Source organism: Melanotaenia boesemani, chromosome 8 (genome assembly GCF_017639745.1).
Source record: "Melanotaenia boesemani isolate fMelBoe1 chromosome 8, fMelBoe1.pri, whole genome shotgun sequence".
Classification (NCBI taxonomy): domain Eukaryota; kingdom Metazoa; phylum Chordata; class Actinopteri; order Atheriniformes; family Melanotaeniidae; genus Melanotaenia; species Melanotaenia boesemani.
The window spans coordinates 34,358,416-34,375,299 of NC_055689.1; the positions used below are offsets into that span (position 1 = coordinate 34,358,416).

Genomic DNA, 16,884 nt, shown 5'->3' on the forward strand with positions numbered 1-16,884 from the left:
TTTAAATTTACTGCATTTCTTTATATAACTGTAGGCTTTCATTTAAAGGAAAGAGACATTTTGTGCGTAACAATGCGAATAATCACACATGACATGCGATTAATCGCGATTAAAAACTTGAATCGTTGCCCAAATATATATATATATATATATATATATATGTGTGTGTGTGTGTGTGTGTGTGTGTGTGTGTATATTTACGCACCTGCTCTGTCTATTTGTGGCTGATGATCGGGTTCCTCCTCGGTACTGGATGCTGGTGTTTGAAACTCTGTGAACAGTTCTTCAGACTCAGACTTGCATTGAACCACCATGTCAGTCTCATCCTTCAGAACAAGCTGCTCTCCTCCTGACTGATGTGGACTTCCTCCTGGTCCTCTTTGATCTGTGGAGGTTCTGGTTCCTCCTGGTCCAGACTGGAGCTCATGTCCTGTTTAGAGAGCTGCTGGTCAGCAAGAACTTCCTCCTCTTCATGGTCATATCGGTGTTGGACGTCTGCAGGGACAAATAACACAGAACCAGGTTATTAATGTAGTTACATAAAAAAAAAATTCACATATTCAAGCAGAATTCAAAGTCTGGAATTGGTCTCACGTTCTCGTCTCCTCAAGAATGAACCTTCTATAATAATTCTCTAGAGCAGAGGTTTTCACACTTATTATGTCACATACCACTTTAGAAGATATCAGGCTCTCCAAGTCCACCTTAGTGACTGACATTAAAACACAGTGGACGAAGGAGTCTGATGACGCAGGTGGTTGAGATGGCAGCTTGAACAAAATTAAACAAAACTCAAACCGCCACAACTGACCAAATGGCAAAGTACATTGCAAGCATCTATGCGTTACTCAAGGAAACATCCGAGACACAAGAGAGCAAGCCTAACGCTATCCAGGCTGAAACGAGGGCAGTGGAGGCTAAGCTAGTCAATATAGCTACTCGCTTAAGCAACGCCGAATCCCACATAGATTTCCTGGAGGATGCTAACAGAACACTGGAAAAAATCCACCAGCAGCTCGCGAGGAGGTGGATGCTTTACAGGAGAAACTGGACGACCTCAAACTTGACCTGACTGGAGAAACAACTTACACTTTGCTGGCTTCCCAGAGGGCTGCGAGGGCTCAGATATTCTGGCCTTCATCTGTGCTACTGTCTCGTGTCTCCTGCACATCGACTTCCCGGGCAGACTGAGCTTCACGAGGCGTAAACCTGATGATTAACCCCCAGAGTAATCATCGCCCGAATCCTGCGGTTCCAGGACAGGGAACAGATCGTGGAAGGAAGCTGGGCAAACTGAGCTGCGACGGCCATCACATCAATATCTTCCCGGACTACTCCAAAGCCGTCACTAATAAACGAGCAGCATTCAACACATGGAGCCAGAGTTTTTAAAGTTTTAAGGGAAACTGTGAGTGAAAAAAAAGTTGAATAATAACCAAATTTTTTGATGACAGTAAAATTACTCATCTAAGTTCATTCTGTGGCATGACAGACTGGCAGCCTTGGGGACCCTGTTCAGCTGCCACAGACTCAGTTTTGGAAATATCTACAGCTTCGATATCTACTGCTCCAGACTTTTCAATCTCCCTCTACACCCCCTTTAACTATAAGCTATCTCACTTACATTGAGAAGGTCTTTGGTGGAGGCTGGGACCTCTCTAAATATTATAAATGCTCTAAAAGGGATTCCCGACCCAACCCTAAGATCAGCCTGGAAAGCTGATCTTAATACAGCTTTTACGGGTCACGAATGGAACCTGAGTTTACAGAATATTAAAAAAAAAGACTTTTGAAGGAATTATGAACAAGACTCACTCAATTTAAATTACTACACAGAATTTATTGGTCACTACACAGAGTACACAGGGCAAACTTAATACAGACTGCTGAGTGCTGAAGACACCAGACTGAGATAGGCACAATGACCCATATGACTTGCAGCTGCCCTAAAATCCAAGATTTTTGGGCCGAGATTCATGAATATGTCAAATCGGTCACACAAGATATTCCCTTTCTGCCAAGATTGTGTATTCATTGGGGATCAATCACCCCTCAACATCTTCACCCAGTACAGCAGAATGGGTGCAAACTGCACTGATGCTGAGGCAAAAACTCATTGTTTCCCAGTGGAAGCCCCCCCACCCCGTCCACACCACCCCGTCCACTACTCATTGGTATTATCAGCTAAGAAACTGGCCACACTGGAGCGCCTCTCATACAGGCCTGCTAAACAGAATGGAGTGTGTCTACCTGAAAGACGACCCACCTTTCCCAAATAAAAGGCTCAACTTAGAAATTTAAGTAGCATGGGCTCTAAGACCCTGGAGTGATCTATCTGACATCATGGAGTGATATTTTAAGCCTTACATAATGAAATGCCCCCCTCAAGATTATTTATTGTTGAGTGGTGGCGGCCATCATTGTAAGAGGGCTTCATCAGCAGAACTGACTTTTAAACTTTGTCAAACAACTCAGCAAAGTCCTTAAAAACCCTCAAGGTCTGAGACTATAATGGTTCAAGACTCAGTTTGGTCATTTGTCGCAGTAAGGAAACAAGTTGTCCCTGAAAATGAAATTCTTAACTTTGCTGTCCGCAACTGAATGCCATAAAGGATATATAAAATAGAAGAAAAACCAACTCACGAAAAATTACAACGGTTGTTTGAACAGTTTTGATTTTGGCCTTTACATACCACATAAAAAAACATTTACCACAACAATGTTAGTACTCTGTGTTGTTTAGGCACAACTTCACTTCTATGATTTGATCATTATCAGGTCAAGAATAAACATTTAGTATGATAAGTTTCTAATGAATCCATATTCCTGGTTTTCCATGGTCCTATCAAACAGAAGTTGTGAGCGTTCAGATCTTAACTTTCCAGTGAGACAGCAGTGCTGCAGGTTAAAATTAACTGTTAAATAAGAGTCCATATCTCAGATGAAGGAGTCAACATGTCAGAAAAAAGTGTGCACAAAAACTAAAAAACCTAACCACCATCTTATCAAATTCTCTGACGACACAGCTCTGGTGGCTCTGTTGAGTGAGGAAGAGAAACCAGATGCTTTCTTTGACAGTGTTGAGCAGTGTAGTGCAATGGTGTGACCAGAATGCCCTCATACTGAATCCCAACCAAGACAGAAGGGGTCATCTTTGGGACTACACAACATTCACCTGCTCCAGTCATGATACACAACAAAACCCATTAAACAATCTGCATCCTTTAAATATTTGGGAGTGCACATGGACACTGCCCTGTCATGATCCCATCATGTGGATTACATCTGCAACAAAGTACAGCAGAGGATCTACTTTTGAGTAGACTCAGGTCTCTTGGATCCAACAGCAAATCCTCCACAGTTCTGCTGCGCCATAATATTAAGCATCCTGCAGTATGGAGGTCCAGTTTGGCTCTGTGGCCTCTCTGTCAAGCTGAAGTACAGCATTCAGAAACAGCTGCAACATCTGCTCCACGGTGGTTGGCCAACCTGTGGGAGAACTGTTTCTTTAATGGCTGGTCCGCACACACCCTTAGACTGGCAAATAAGATAGTTGCAGAGCCCTCTGCAATCCCCTGCATGAAGAGTATCAGCGTCTCCTATCAGGCAGACGCTTTAGGATGCCACTCATTTATCCCAGACTCCATCACACTGCTCAATCTGTAATATACATGTATGGGTTTTTCCTGAAGTTTCAATGTTTTTATTTATTTATTTATTTATTTTTGGGGGGGGCATTCTTACATGTGGATTTTATGACTCCTTGTTGCTTATATTTTAATAGATTTTTATAGACTCCATTTTGTCCTGTCCTGTGATGACTGTTGACTCAGTGTTGCTGTACAATTTTCTGCGCAAGCAGACAATAAATTATTCTTATCTTATTTCATTACAAGCATGATCAAAGAAGTAAGTGTTTCCGCCACCATGTCTTATGTATTTGATCTATAATAAGAAATCACTGCTATTAGTCCCGCCTTATAACTCATTCAACCGATATGATTGGATTTGCACCGCGTTTCTTGTAACGTGATTGGCTGAACCCGCTGTCATCTCACATCTGTTGCCGGAACTAGCGTTAGCTAGTAACTAAAGCTGTGCTAACGGTTATGTTGTATTTTCAGTCAGATTGTCAAGAGAAAAGAGATTAAAGATGGACATCAGGAGTTATTTTGTATTGAGTCAGCGTAAAGTTTAAGTCACAAAGAAATGATTTTCTCAGCTGCTATCGAGTAATTAATAATTAATAACTGTTAACGCATTTTAGTCTTACTGTCTCCCTGTCATTGTTTTCAGTTATGTGTCTGTTAACTGTCTCATTTCTTCTTTCTTTGTTAATAAAACTAGTTACGAGGAAACAGCTTTAACATAAGTTTGTTTCTTACCTGCTGTGTGGAGGTTTCTCTGAGGTTTCCAGCTGATGTCCAGCAGTCTGCGCTGACGATCGATCACTTCTTCGTACTGGACGATGGTTTTTTCAAACTCTGTGAATATTTCTTCAGCAGCAGCAGTTAGTCGCTCGCTGATAAACTCTCTCAGATGCTTAACTGAAGACATTGTTGCTGAAACTCTGAAATATTCAGCTGAGAGGCAAAAACACAACCGTCTTCCCGCTAACAGTGTAGCTCGGAAAGGAGCTAGCCTATTGGCTACCGTTGTTCCCTTTGTCTTTTTTTCCCCTCAAATCTTTATTGAGATTCTACAGCTTACAAACAAATCTTTAAACGCGTAGTTAGAACAGATACAGATACAGGATAAACAAGTAAAGTGGACAATAAGTAAACAAAGGTATAGATGCAACGAAAAGATAAAACAAAATGAATAGGCATTAATTTAATTTTATTATTTTAAACCAAGTGACAAAGGTATATTTGATAACTGGGCTGAGGAAAGATTACTGTAGATGTTTACAATGTTAAATTTTTGTCAATTATTATTTATTTATTTATTTATCATTTTCTAGGAACGATAGATATTTCCAAAGGGAGTTCTACACTGTAAACAAGTATACAGAAGTTAGCCAGGGTCCCAGCATTTCTAGGGACTGTTTTGTAGTTGTGAACCTGACCATCTTTTCTTTTTCGTTTTCGTTTTTTTACAAGTATGCTTCAAGTTTACAGGTGAGGGCTGATCCAAGTCTGTAACAGCCTGAAATGTCTGTGTCAGGTGCTGACAGGCTGGCACCTTCCCACCAGACATTAGTGACAGGCGACTCTCCCTCTGTTTCAGTCCTTGTTCAAGATAGCATTCTCTGGAATTATGCTGTCCCGTTTTTAGGGCCTGTATCTTTATTTATTCTCTGCTGTTGTTTCATTTTCTGGTTGGATTTTATTGCAGAGTCTTAGACTGACCTGAAAGGTGCTTCGAAATAAAATGTATTATCATTATTTCTATTAGCAGATATTAAAGCAGGATGCGGTGTAAAGAGTCTCAATCCATCCATCTACCCACCCACCCATCCATCCATCCATGTCCCTTATTAAAGTAAATAAAAACACACCAAACCCAATAAATCTCATTGTACCTTTGTATAATGACAATAAAGGCTTTCTATTCTATTATATTCTATTCTATTCTATCTTTGGTGCTTTTTGTCCAGTGTCTTCAGGCGGATTTATGTCTGCATGCGTTCAGCTACGGCGTAGGTGATGCTACGTAGGGGTGTTGTGTTGCAGTTTCTCCTCCTAACCTGAAGGTGGCAGCAGGGGTGATTGATATCGGAAGCATCATAGACAAGTAATTAAACTGTGGCGCAATCACCATTTTAATAGTGGTAATCTTTCCACATAAGGTTAAATTAAGTGTTTTCCATTTCTCCAGGCTGTGCTTTATCTTAATGAGGAGGGGAGTTATATTAATTGCATTATATCCGTTATTGGCGCACATTTAATACACCTAATACGTCATGCGCAGACGAGAGCCACTTAAAATGGCCGGATGACATACTTTAGATACAGCCATGGCCTCTGATTTGTGCCAACTGACCTTATACCAGAGATTTGGGAAAAATGGTCAATGTATGGCAACATAAAAAAAAAATTTTAAAAGAAAATGCAGTTAATGAAAATAAAAACAGAAAGAAGATGCTAAAAATAAAATAAGTAAAATGCAAGAAATATAAGTTCCAGTGTGGGGAAAGACAATATTAAAAATAAGATTGCAGCTTAAATAAAAGAACCTGATGTAGATTTTGTCTTCTAAAACAGGGTGGGTCTTTAGACCTGGATTTACATAAACTAAGTGTTTCCGCTGATCTGAGACTTTCTTGGAGTTTGTTCCAAACATTTTAGCATTAAAACTAGTGGACACGTTCATTGGCTGAACCCCCTGATAGGGGCAGATGTTAAGAGAAGTTAAACATCCCACTCGTGTGTGTTTCAGTTATATACCGTTTGGTGATCATCTCTATTGAGACATTTGTTTGAACAGGAACTGTACACTCAAAGAAAACACAGTAATGATCAGTACAGGCACACATCACACACAGTTACCTTGGAAACATCCAAAGCCTTAGAAATCACTAAGTCTAGAGTGTGTCCTTTAATTTGTGTGGGCTCTGTTATATGCTGAGTCAGCCCAACGTTCTCCAGAAGACCCAGATCTTTAGTTGCCTTATCCTGAGGGTTGTCTACCATGGAATGTTAAAATCACCAACAATAATTACACAGTCAAAGTCTAAAACAGACTGCAGTCAGCAGTTCACTAAACTCCATCATGAAATGTTGCGCAGTGCCCTGGTGGTCAATAGAAAAATTAGCATATTTTATTATAAGTTTTCAACTAAGAACTACGTATTCAAAAGAAGTAAAACTCCAAGAGATAACTGCTTACACTGAAAATGATTCATTAAATAAAAACTGCAACCCCACCTCCTCTCGCTGTTCAGTCTGACCTCCACGGATAAAAATAAAGTTTGGGAGGGGATTGATTCCTATAAGAGCAACTGCACTGTTATTTTGGTTTAACCAGGTTTCATTAAAAAACATAAAATCAAGTTGTGTTTGGTTATTAAATCATTAATTAAAAATGTTTTCCTGCTAATGACCTAACATTTAATAAAGCTAACTTAATGGGTTTGGAATTGTTTAGCCTATGTTTGGGGGCACGCTGTGGCTCACAGGGTGTGTTAACTCTACTTGGAAACCTTTTAGAAAGCAGCTCTCTGTTGTTCTGACCGAGCTACATTTCGCCTTCTGTTGACCAAACACTACAGATGTTTTTTAAACCTTCTAATAAACAGGGATCCAGCTGGTCCTGGGAAGAATCATGACTGCTGTTATCTATACAGCCTGGACCCATCCACACATCATACATCCGAAACATGAAGCTGGCATACAGGAGGGGGCTGGGTGCCCTCCCTTCAGCTAATCTGGTGGGGGGTTTATGGGGGCAAAAAACATACTGGGGCAGTGGGGTTAATTTGGCTGTAATAATGACCAGCTCCTTCATCTGGGAGGTGAAGTCCAGGAGGGGTGGGGAAGATGAGGAGAGGGAGGGTGACCTGGATGGAGTATGATGAGATGAAGGGGGTGGGTTCTTGCTGAGAGCCTTGGGGCTTTCTTTGGGAGGGGCTGAGGTGGTTTTTGTCTAAGGTGTCCTCTAGGCTGTGTCTTGTCAAGATGTTTTGGTCTATCTTGTCTGTTGTCCTTGTCTGAGGGAACAGTGTCTGTTCAGAAAATAAAAACAGGTGTGGAGGCAAACAACTTTACTCCACCATCCGTCGTAAAAAGTGCCTGCCATACCAGAAGAAGTTGAAGTTGTCTATGAAATGAACTGGTATGTGTGGTACATACAGCCAACAGTCATGCATTCAGACTAAACAGCCTACTAAATCTCTCAACTCCTCTGATGGGAGGAGAGGGCCACTGATGAATATTCCGGGCATCCCAGACAGCTTGATCGTATCCAGCAGTTCAGTAAAATCCTGCTTCAGCACCTCAGATTGTTGTTCACAACATCATCGACCCCACATGCAGGATGAAGGTTTTCCACAGTTGGGTGCGCCATCACAATTTGTGTAATTTTGCCCCTCACATCTGATATCCTTGGGAAAGCACAGTACTTTTGTACGTTTTTCCACACACATTTCTCACGTCTTTCACACCAAGTCACCAACAATCAGAGTCTGAGGCCCAGCCGTTTGCTTTTCCTTGTCACCTTTTTACTTCTGATTTGCTTTTCTGGTCTGATTTGGTTTTTTTGTAGGGAGATTTCATTCCGATCATCAGATGTAGATCCAGAATCCTGCAGCAGTGGAGCAAACCTGTTCTGTAGTTGCATGTCTGGTTGTTGTGGAGAGGATTTGTTAGTTTCCTTCTGATAAACTGGCCATGACTTGTGTCTTGCTAATGAGAGGGGTTGAGGATGTGCTTGGTCTGGATGGCAGAGCAGACCAGGCCGGTCGCGTCGCTAATCTCAGCAAACTGGCTCTGCCTGTTACTCGCACCTCCCATTTCCCCGTGAGATGATTTACTCTTTGGCTTTACACCAAGAGCAGTCCAGGGAGGACTAGTCATTGAAAGAGTTATTAACTTGTACATTGTCCTCTTTTTCTTTCCAGCTAAGTTTGTGCTAATTAGCTGTGTGTTAGCACAATCTTGTCAGCTGTTTTTTTTTATTAAAGGCAAGGTTGTTTTTATTTCCACACCAATCCATTCACTTCCACATTCACCTCGAGCTGTTGAATCTTTGTTTCCAGCATGTTGATCCTCTGTAGAAGTTGTGATAGTCATCTGTAGAGAAGGGAGGCATCTTGCAGCTAGTTAGCTTTAGCTCCTGAGTACTGTACATAAGGCTTCTGCTATTTGTAGGCCACGCTGACAGGATACTGACAAGATTGTAAGAGTCTTCAAAAAATATTAGTATCCAACCAAATCTACCACAAAATAGTGATTAATGAGCATCCAGGAGCCGTTGCTCATAAGTTTCTTGGGTAGAAAAATAAGAATACTGGCAGAAAATGCAAGCAGAGAGGAGAGCGAAGCAGCAAAAAAAAAAAAAAAAAAAAAAAGAACTCAGCCCGCGAAAGTAAAAGCACTGCTGGAAGCTGAGAACTACATTACATGTGTTACACAACCATCAGCAGGGGGGAAAGAAGCAGAAGTCACAATGACGTCCTGTATGGTTCAGTGTCTTTATTAGCTTGTGGAAGAAAAACGAAAAAAATATGTCATCAACTTGATCCATTGGGTGTTGTTTTCAAAAACGGTGGTTACCACATAGACTGTATATAAAAGATGAACAGAGTCTCCATGACGTCACCCGTAGATTCTGAAGAGCTGAATTGAAACTTATTGGGTGGTTCCCACCATCGCCATCTTGGTGTGTCACGCATGTCGTCATTCCCGGAAAATCCAAAAATGGACAAAGAGGTGGAGCTGAGAGGGGGACTGTGAAGGTGGGGGTGGATGACTGACACCCACCAAACTCTGAGCTGTCTGTAGCTAAGAGCTAACCGAACTAAGCAGTAGCTACCAGCTAACAGAGGTAGGGCGGACTAAGCTAAGGAGCTGTTCGCACGGCTAAAAACCACGGTTGTGCTGTCACTCTCGCTTCTTGCCGGGTATATTGGATACCTGTCAATCAAAAGGACATGCCCCTAATTATGCCAAATTTCAAGATTAAATAACATCCAAATGAAGAGTTCGAAAAAAATTCACCACCCTCACAGTTGTCATGAAGGTAAACTTGACCTTTTAATCCTCAAATGTTTTTTGTACCAGGCTTTAACATTTCTGCTGTGAAGTTGGTCTTTTTAACATGGGAGTCTGTGGGGATTGACTGTTTTGGAGCCCCTAGTGATTAAGGGATAACTACAATTTTTGCACTTCCGCACTTCGGCTTCACATTTTACCAGCTGAGGTTGCCGCTTGGTTACCCACAAATTCAGCAAGAAGATCCAGATATCCAGCAACACGTGATCCCAAACTGACCAAATCACAAGGGGTTACCTCAGCGTAACCGTCTTTGTAGCAGGGGTGCAGCGTCAGGTCTGGAAGAGGTACGAATTGGAATCTCTGCAGAACTACACCAGGCTACGTCAGTTACGCCATGCGAGCTTAAATCTGCCTTTAAGTGACATGTTTTAAAAACTCTTAAGTCTTGAAAAAATGATGCTTTGCCTCATATGCATAGGCCACATATGCAGAACTGGCCTGATACATGTGGTTCATGAAACAGTCTCAAGTCGGCATTAAAACAATTCCATTTGCATATCAAACTTTTAATTTGAAAAAATGAAGGTTTATCATGTATAAGGCATCTTTTGGATGTAAACACAGATCGACCTTTGAAGTTGGCTAGATGAAAAACATATAACTGATGTATGAAGTAGTAGGAACAGACTTCAGGATTTCTAGAATTGGAAGCATGTGCAGACTTGTCATTAATACAAGCTTGATCAGCACATCTGTTCCTTCTGTTTTCTTCACCAGATGCTTTTTAATGCAGGGTCGAACAGTTTTCCATTTCTGTTTAAAATGTTCCTTTTATTTTGACATCAGAATCCAGTGAAGTAAAATAGTTTGGAGTGTTTTCACAGATTCACTGTTTTAGTTCTGACAGAAACATCCTGAAAAGATAAACATTATCAAAGCGGCATCTTTAGCTTTAGACTCATAACCTGCTTCATCCATGGATGCACAAAGTGATTTACACCAAGAAAATCTAGCTGTGCAGTAGCGGACGCACACTACGTCACCAGTACGGATGCTGATACTGGCACGACTTCCCAAATACTGGCTGGTTTCCACCGTCTGAGTCTGCATCTTCAGACTAAGCATTACTTGCAACAAAACTACCTTCAACACCATCATCAGCTTCAGATTGTGCAGAAGGTTCTGTGTCAAGATGTTTCCGGAATCCTGAAACTCTACCAGAAACCATAGTAACAGCCTACCTGATCACATTCGAGGCAAAAGAAACTTGGACAATATTCATACGGCTTACAGTCACAATACAGATTAAATGAACCTGCTAAACAAAAAATATCATCCCCATCGTATTAAAAACACATTGGATGAAATAGGGAAAATCTTAGAAAAATGAAGCAGGTCACACTGATTGTGGCAAATTGCACTGATGCCCATAGTCCTAGTTCAGTAGTCTGGACCTGATCTCTGCAACACTAGGAGTCTCCTGAACCCTCCCGACATCTATGTTGTAGACAGTTTGTTTGATGAAGGGTGTACATGTTGTGGAGCTTCTGATTGTAAACGGTGCCGATACAAAATGCGCCTTAAAGAGTTCATCAAAAAGCTCCCAGTGAGCTGGTTGAGCTGCATGGTATGAGGTGTTTGTTCAGAACAATGAGAACTGATGGATGGAGCTCCTCTTGGTCCAACAGCCAGCAGATAGGGGCTGAGCGGAAGCGGGTGATGGCATCAGCATGTTCCTTGAGGCTTGACCCACTCTGAGTAGAAAAGAATGAGTAAAATTAGCTTGATTTCCTGGCTATTTTGGGTTAAATAGAATTCTAATAAATTTATATGTATATTTAAATGTTTAATTACATATTATACATATTTATTACATATGATGTAGATATGAATTCAATTTTAAAACAAAAATATGTCATCTGACACCATCAGAACTGGTTCCAGGTACACTGAAGTTTGTATTATGTTGCAGAAAACCAAAATATTTTATGTTAGTTAAGAAAAAAATGATCAACCAGCTGGATGTTTCTTTGGTGGTTGGGGTCTTTATGCTCTGTAGAAAAATTCAGACCAGATTTTGAACATATTAAGTTTTGTAGTTTTTCAGCAGGACCTGGTCTAATGTGGTCAAAGGTTCGCAGTTTTTCATAACATACGTGAAGCTAAAATTTGGAGCTTGTTTAATATCCTTTATTAGGAACAACAGTGGGAAAATTTTTTATCTGCACCCATGCTAGTTGCTAGGAGCAGTGAGCTGCCAGGGGAGCAGTCGGGGGTTAAAGTGCCTTGCTCAGGGAGCCACAGAGGTTTTTTACTTCATCATCTCAGCTCTATCATGTGTGGTCATATGGTCTGTATTAGAGCCATGCAGGGACCTGCTCCCACCCACTCCCACTAAAATTCTCACCATTACCGCCCACGACTCCTGCCGACACCTAAACTAAATATGTTTAGAGTTAAACAACCTGTTATTTTATGCACCGTTTTATTAGAACCATTTCATTCATTGGCCTACATAGAAAAAAATCTCAGTTTTGAATCAAAATGTTCATATTAATGTAAACTAAGGCCAAAAAACTTTGCTGCAATTATTTTAGGAAAAGGGTAATCCATTAAACAAAGGTGCAAATATCACATTTATTTTAAACAAGAGCTAAAGAGAACATATCTGATTTTCCTTTTATTTCTTTAGATTCATGTTATCCAGCCTTAATTTTGCTACCAACCTCAGTTTCACTCCCCATCAACTAGCGAATTATGGACCCGCTGTTTATTCATAACTGCCTGAGCCCACCCAATACAACCTTAACACTGCCCAGCTCCGCCCAATACAACCTTAACACGTGCCCAGGCTCCGCCCAATACAAACCTTAACACTGCCCAGCTCCGCCCATGCAACCTTAACACTGCCCAGCTCCCCCAATACAACCTTAACACTGCCCAGCTCCGCCCAATACAACCTTAACACTGCCCAGCACTGCCCAGCTCCCCCCAATACAACCTTAACAGTGCCCAGCTCCCCCAATACAACCTTAACACTGGCCCAGCTCCGCCCAATACCAACCATAACACTGCCCAGCTCCGCCCAATACAACCTTAACACTGCCCAGCTCCCCCCAATACAACCTTAACACTGCCCAGCTCCGCCCAATACAACCATAACACTGCCCAGCTCTGCCCAATACAACCTTAACGCCTCCCGACCCCGCCCAATACAACCATAACACCACCTGATCCCACCCATACAGACCTTAACACTTCCTAGCTCCGCCCAATACAAACCTTAACACTGCCCAGCTCCTTCGCCCAATACAAACCTTAACACTGCCCAGCTCCACCCAATACAACCTTAACACTGCCCAGCTCCGCCCAATGCAACCTTAACACGGCCCAGCTCTCCCCAATAACAACCTTAACACTGCCCAGACTCCGACCAATACAACCTTAACACTGCCCAGCACTGCCCAGCGCTCCCCCAATACACCTTAACATTGCCGCAGCTCCCCCAATACAACCGTAACACTAGCCCAGCTCCAGCCGCAATAACAACCTAACACTGCCCAGCTCCGCCCAATACAACCTTAAACACTGCCCCAGCTCCGCCCAATACAACCTAACAACTGCCCCAGCCTCCGCCCATAACAACCATAATCACTGCCAGCTCTGCCCAATACAACCTTAAACGCCTCACACACCTACGCCCCACCCCCAGCCCAATTACAACCATAACACCACCTGATTCCACCCCAATACAACCTTAACACTTCCTAGCTCCCGCCCAATACAACCTTAACACTGCCCAGCTCCGCCCAATACAACCTTAACACTGCCCAGCTTCGCCCAATACAACCATAACACCACCTGATCCCACCCAATACAACCTTAACACTTCCTAGCTCCGCCCAATACAACCTTAACACTTCCTAGCTCCGCCCAATACAACCTTAACACTGCCCAGCTTCACCCAATACAACCTTAACACTGCCCAGCTCCGCCCAATACAACCATAACACCACCTGATCCCACCCAATACAACCTTAACACTTCCTAGCTCCGCCCAATACAACCTTAACACTTCCTAGCTCCGCCCAATACAACCTTAACACTGCCCAGCTTCACCCAATACAACCTTAACACTGCCCAGCTCCGCCCAATACAACCATAACACCACCTGATCCCACCCAATACAACCTTAACACTTCCTAGCTCCGCCCAATACAACATTAACGCCTCCCGACCCCGCCCAATACAACCATAACACCACCTGATCCCACCCAATACAACCTTAACACTGCCTAGCTTCGCCCAATACAACCTTAACACCGCCCGGCCCCGCCCAATACAACTTTAACACTCCCTGACCCAACCCAATACAACCATAACGCCGCTCTCTCCCGAAAGATTTGCGTTGTGGGATCCCAGTGCAAGGCTGTGGTGTGGATCATTTCTCAAGCCCCACTCAACTTCTGATTGGTTAGCAATGAGTTTGGTTGAGATAAAGCTGTGTTCCTTTCATGCTTTTGGGAGATTAACTCAATGTTACGATAGTCCACATTAACGCACATATCACGCTATTGAACTGGATTTTTTTCCACTACAAAATCTCTGCATGCCAGAGAACCGACAAGGTGCCAGAATACTTTAAGCTGTGCACTAAGTCTCAGGAGGTTACCCAAGGATCAGTTTCACACATGTAAAGGGTAAAAAAGTGTCTTTACTTCTCCAGAATAAGGTATGATACAAACCTCCTGAAAGACCACAAGGTGCTTCTCAGCTTGGGATGCAGAAACTTTTCCAGGTCTTTTACGTCCTTGACAGGAAGGAGGAATCAGGTGGAGGAGGAGCATGATGGAAGCTAGATCCCTGTCCCAGCCTGCGAACACAAAACAACAACGGCTACATGCTAAAAGACTCTTACAATTGAAGAATACAGTATCTTTAAACACGCAGCTAAGCCAAGAAAATCCAGAGAGTGAAAACAGAAGTATGAGTTCTAGTAGATGTCGAAGCAAAGTACCAGAGCTAGAGTCTCCTCAAATCCTTCGTTATTTGATGCCCCCTCGGCACAACAGATGAGTTCTTGGAGGTCACTTGAAGAAATAAGGGTCTTGCTCTGCTGGATGATCTTCTGCCTGAAAATAGCAGGCCACCTAAATAAAGAGATATTCTTTTAGTTGAGAGCAGATGAATTCCAAGAGCAGCTGAAATCAAGTATAATCAAGCATAAAAAACATAAAATCACTCCCAAATGCAGCGACTGTGCTGTCATCGACACCATTGTCTAACCTTAGATGACATTAGCTCTGCTTCATCCAGGAGTCTTCAGGAAGACAAGACGGAGGTTTTAGTTACTGGAGCCGGGAGAGAAAACTTAAACAGCAAACTTTGACTCTGCCATTAAACCACAAGAACAGTGAGAAACTTCCTATTTACTCTGAACTTGGGTTTGATTAACCCACCATCTATAATGACACTAAGACTTCTTTCTACCAGCTGAAGAACATAAGCAGAGTTCGAGTTCCTCTCTCAAGCCAGAGACTCTGATGCTTTTATCACCTGCAGGTCTGATTATTGCAACGATCTTCTCTGAAAACTTCAGCAGCCCTTCAGCTGCTGCGGGACTCTGCAGCATGTCTGCTGACGGGGACCAGAAGAGAGCCCCACATCACCCCCATCCCTGGAGTCTTCACTGGCTTTCCAGTCCGCTTCAGGTCGATTTTAGGGTTCTTTTACTGGTTTTTATAACTCTCAACGATCTTAGGGTTTTCTTATTTTTATTCATTCATTCATTATCTGAACCGTTTCATCCACCAAGAGTCCGCGATAAGCTGGAGCCTATCCCAGCAGTTTAATAGGTGAGAGGCGGTGTACCCGGACGGGGTCACCAGTCCATCGCTGGGCCAACACAGACAAAACAACCATTCACACTCACTCCTAGAGCGAATTTAGAGTCACCAATTAACCTAACACGCATGTCGTTGGCAGGGGGGAGGGAAGCCAGAGTATCTGGGGAGAACCCACACATACACGGGGAGCATATGCAAATTCCACACGGAAAGGCCACCAGACCCCAGTTCGAACATTTTCACAAAGATTGACGCTGAGCTTCATTTTAGTTTGTATGTCAGAGACCTGAGGGCGTCTGAAAACCATAGAAGTTTTTAAAACCTGGCTCAAGACCTATGTTTTTACCTAGGCTTTTAATTCAACATGTTTTCTTCTGAATTTATTTAATAATAGTCATTTACCACTCCTGTTTTATTATAAAGGTATTTTACTTTTATTTTATGCTCATGTTAATTTACTATTGTGTTTTATCCATGTTTTACTCGTTTAATGATGTGACTTGTTACTTATTTTAAACACATTAATTCAGCTTTTTTTATTCAGATTTTATTGTTTAATACCCTTTCATATACTTTTAAACAGCTGTTTCTACTTATTTTATTGTTGATTATTTTTATTATTATTATAAGTTTGTTGATCCCTTTTAAATTGAACTTCCCCGGTGTTTCCAGAGTTTTCCTTTTCCTTACTGGGAGCCTCCACGCCAGGGGGCTCTGTCTGCTCCGTCTGCAGGTCTGGCGTGCGGTGACGCCTTTGTCTGGGGGGTTGGTGCCGTCCTGCACTGCACCAGGTTGTGGTGGGGGACCCGGCCAGCCATGATCTGGGTGGGTCCTGTGGTGGCAGCCTCTGTGGTTGTGGGTGGGGGAGCTCCCGGTGTGGAAAGATCCCCAAGACTGGGGATTGGGGTTTGTCTGCGGGGTATGGGATTAGTGGCTGGGTAGGTGGGTGGGGGTGCTTTGTGTGCTTTACCTGTGTGAGATAATGGTTGGATGTGTGTTGTTGTTTTTACTGGGTTGAGTCATATGCTTGGGTTTTGTTGCTGTTATTTAGTTATTGTTGTGTAAAGTCCTTTGTGCTGCTCTTATGTACGAAAAGTGCTATATAACAAAAATTTGATTTGATTCGATTATTCCCATGTGGAGTAATTAAATGTAAAGTTGGAACAGAAAAGGAACATTTAATAAATAGACCCATCGGAGGAACACTTAATGAGAGAACAGTCGGCACTGACCTCTCCAAAAACTTGGAAGCGATGTCTTCTCCAAACTCCAGGATGAAGTCCTGCTCAATCTAAAGTAGATGAACGACAAAAAGTTCAACCCTTCAACTCCTTTTAAACCCCAGTGAGCACGCAGACTCAGCTGTCAGATTCTGAGGCTAA

The 16,884-nt window shown here is 42.5% G+C and overlaps 4 protein-coding genes across 13 annotated transcripts in view; 1 reads left to right on the forward strand and 3 right to left on the reverse strand.

Annotated features, from left to right (window-relative positions):
* The window catches only part of LOC121644284 (zinc finger protein 260-like), a 75,895-nt gene extending 75,627 nt beyond the window's left edge, over positions 1 to 268 (reverse strand). Inside the window, exon 1 of the mRNA XM_041992137.1 lies at positions 206 to 268. The gene's annotated coding sequence lies outside the window, so the exon portion shown is untranslated. The remainder of the gene's footprint in view (positions 1 to 205) is intronic.
* Positions 1 to 4,617, reverse strand: part of LOC121645092 (zinc finger protein OZF-like) — a 121,808-nt gene extending 117,191 nt beyond the window's left edge. For 3 of the 5 annotated variants that reach the window (XM_041993433.1, XM_041993429.1, XM_041993432.1), the window contains exons 1-2: positions 4,386 to 4,616; positions 371 to 495 (exon numbers count right to left, since the gene is read on the reverse strand). In XM_041993433.1, coding sequence (XP_041849367.1) covers positions 371 to 495; positions 4,386 to 4,557 — 297 coding nt within the window. In that variant the 5' untranslated portion in view covers positions 4,558 to 4,616. Of the gene's footprint in view, positions 1 to 370; positions 496 to 4,385 lie in introns of all 5 variants that reach the window. The other 2 variants (XM_041993436.1, XM_041993431.1) reach the window with 2 other exon arrangements.
* LOC121645114 (zinc finger protein OZF-like) overlaps positions 1 to 16,884 on the reverse strand; it is a 352,747-nt gene that overhangs the window by 327,512 nt on the left and 8,351 nt on the right. For 3 of the 6 annotated variants that reach the window (XM_041993497.1, XM_041993499.1, XM_041993506.1), the window contains 5 exons: positions 16,735 to 16,793; positions 14,674 to 14,806; positions 14,402 to 14,529; positions 11,672 to 11,709; positions 10,207 to 11,410 (listed from right to left, as the gene is read on the reverse strand). The exons of 1 other annotated variant lie outside the window; for it this stretch is intronic. In XM_041993497.1, coding sequence (XP_041849431.1) covers positions 14,512 to 14,529; positions 14,674 to 14,806; positions 16,735 to 16,793 — 210 coding nt within the window. In that variant the 3' untranslated portion in view covers positions 10,207 to 11,410; positions 11,672 to 11,709; positions 14,402 to 14,511. Of the gene's footprint in view, positions 1 to 10,206; positions 11,411 to 11,671; positions 11,710 to 14,401; positions 14,530 to 14,673; positions 14,807 to 16,734; positions 16,794 to 16,884 lie in introns of those variants that run through there. 2 more of the 6 variants (XM_041993498.1, XM_041993505.1) reach the window with 2 other exon arrangements.
* LOC121645098 (zinc finger protein 420-like) overlaps positions 1 to 16,884 on the forward strand; it is a 1,096,702-nt gene that overhangs the window by 232,072 nt on the left and 847,746 nt on the right. The window lies entirely within an intron of this gene.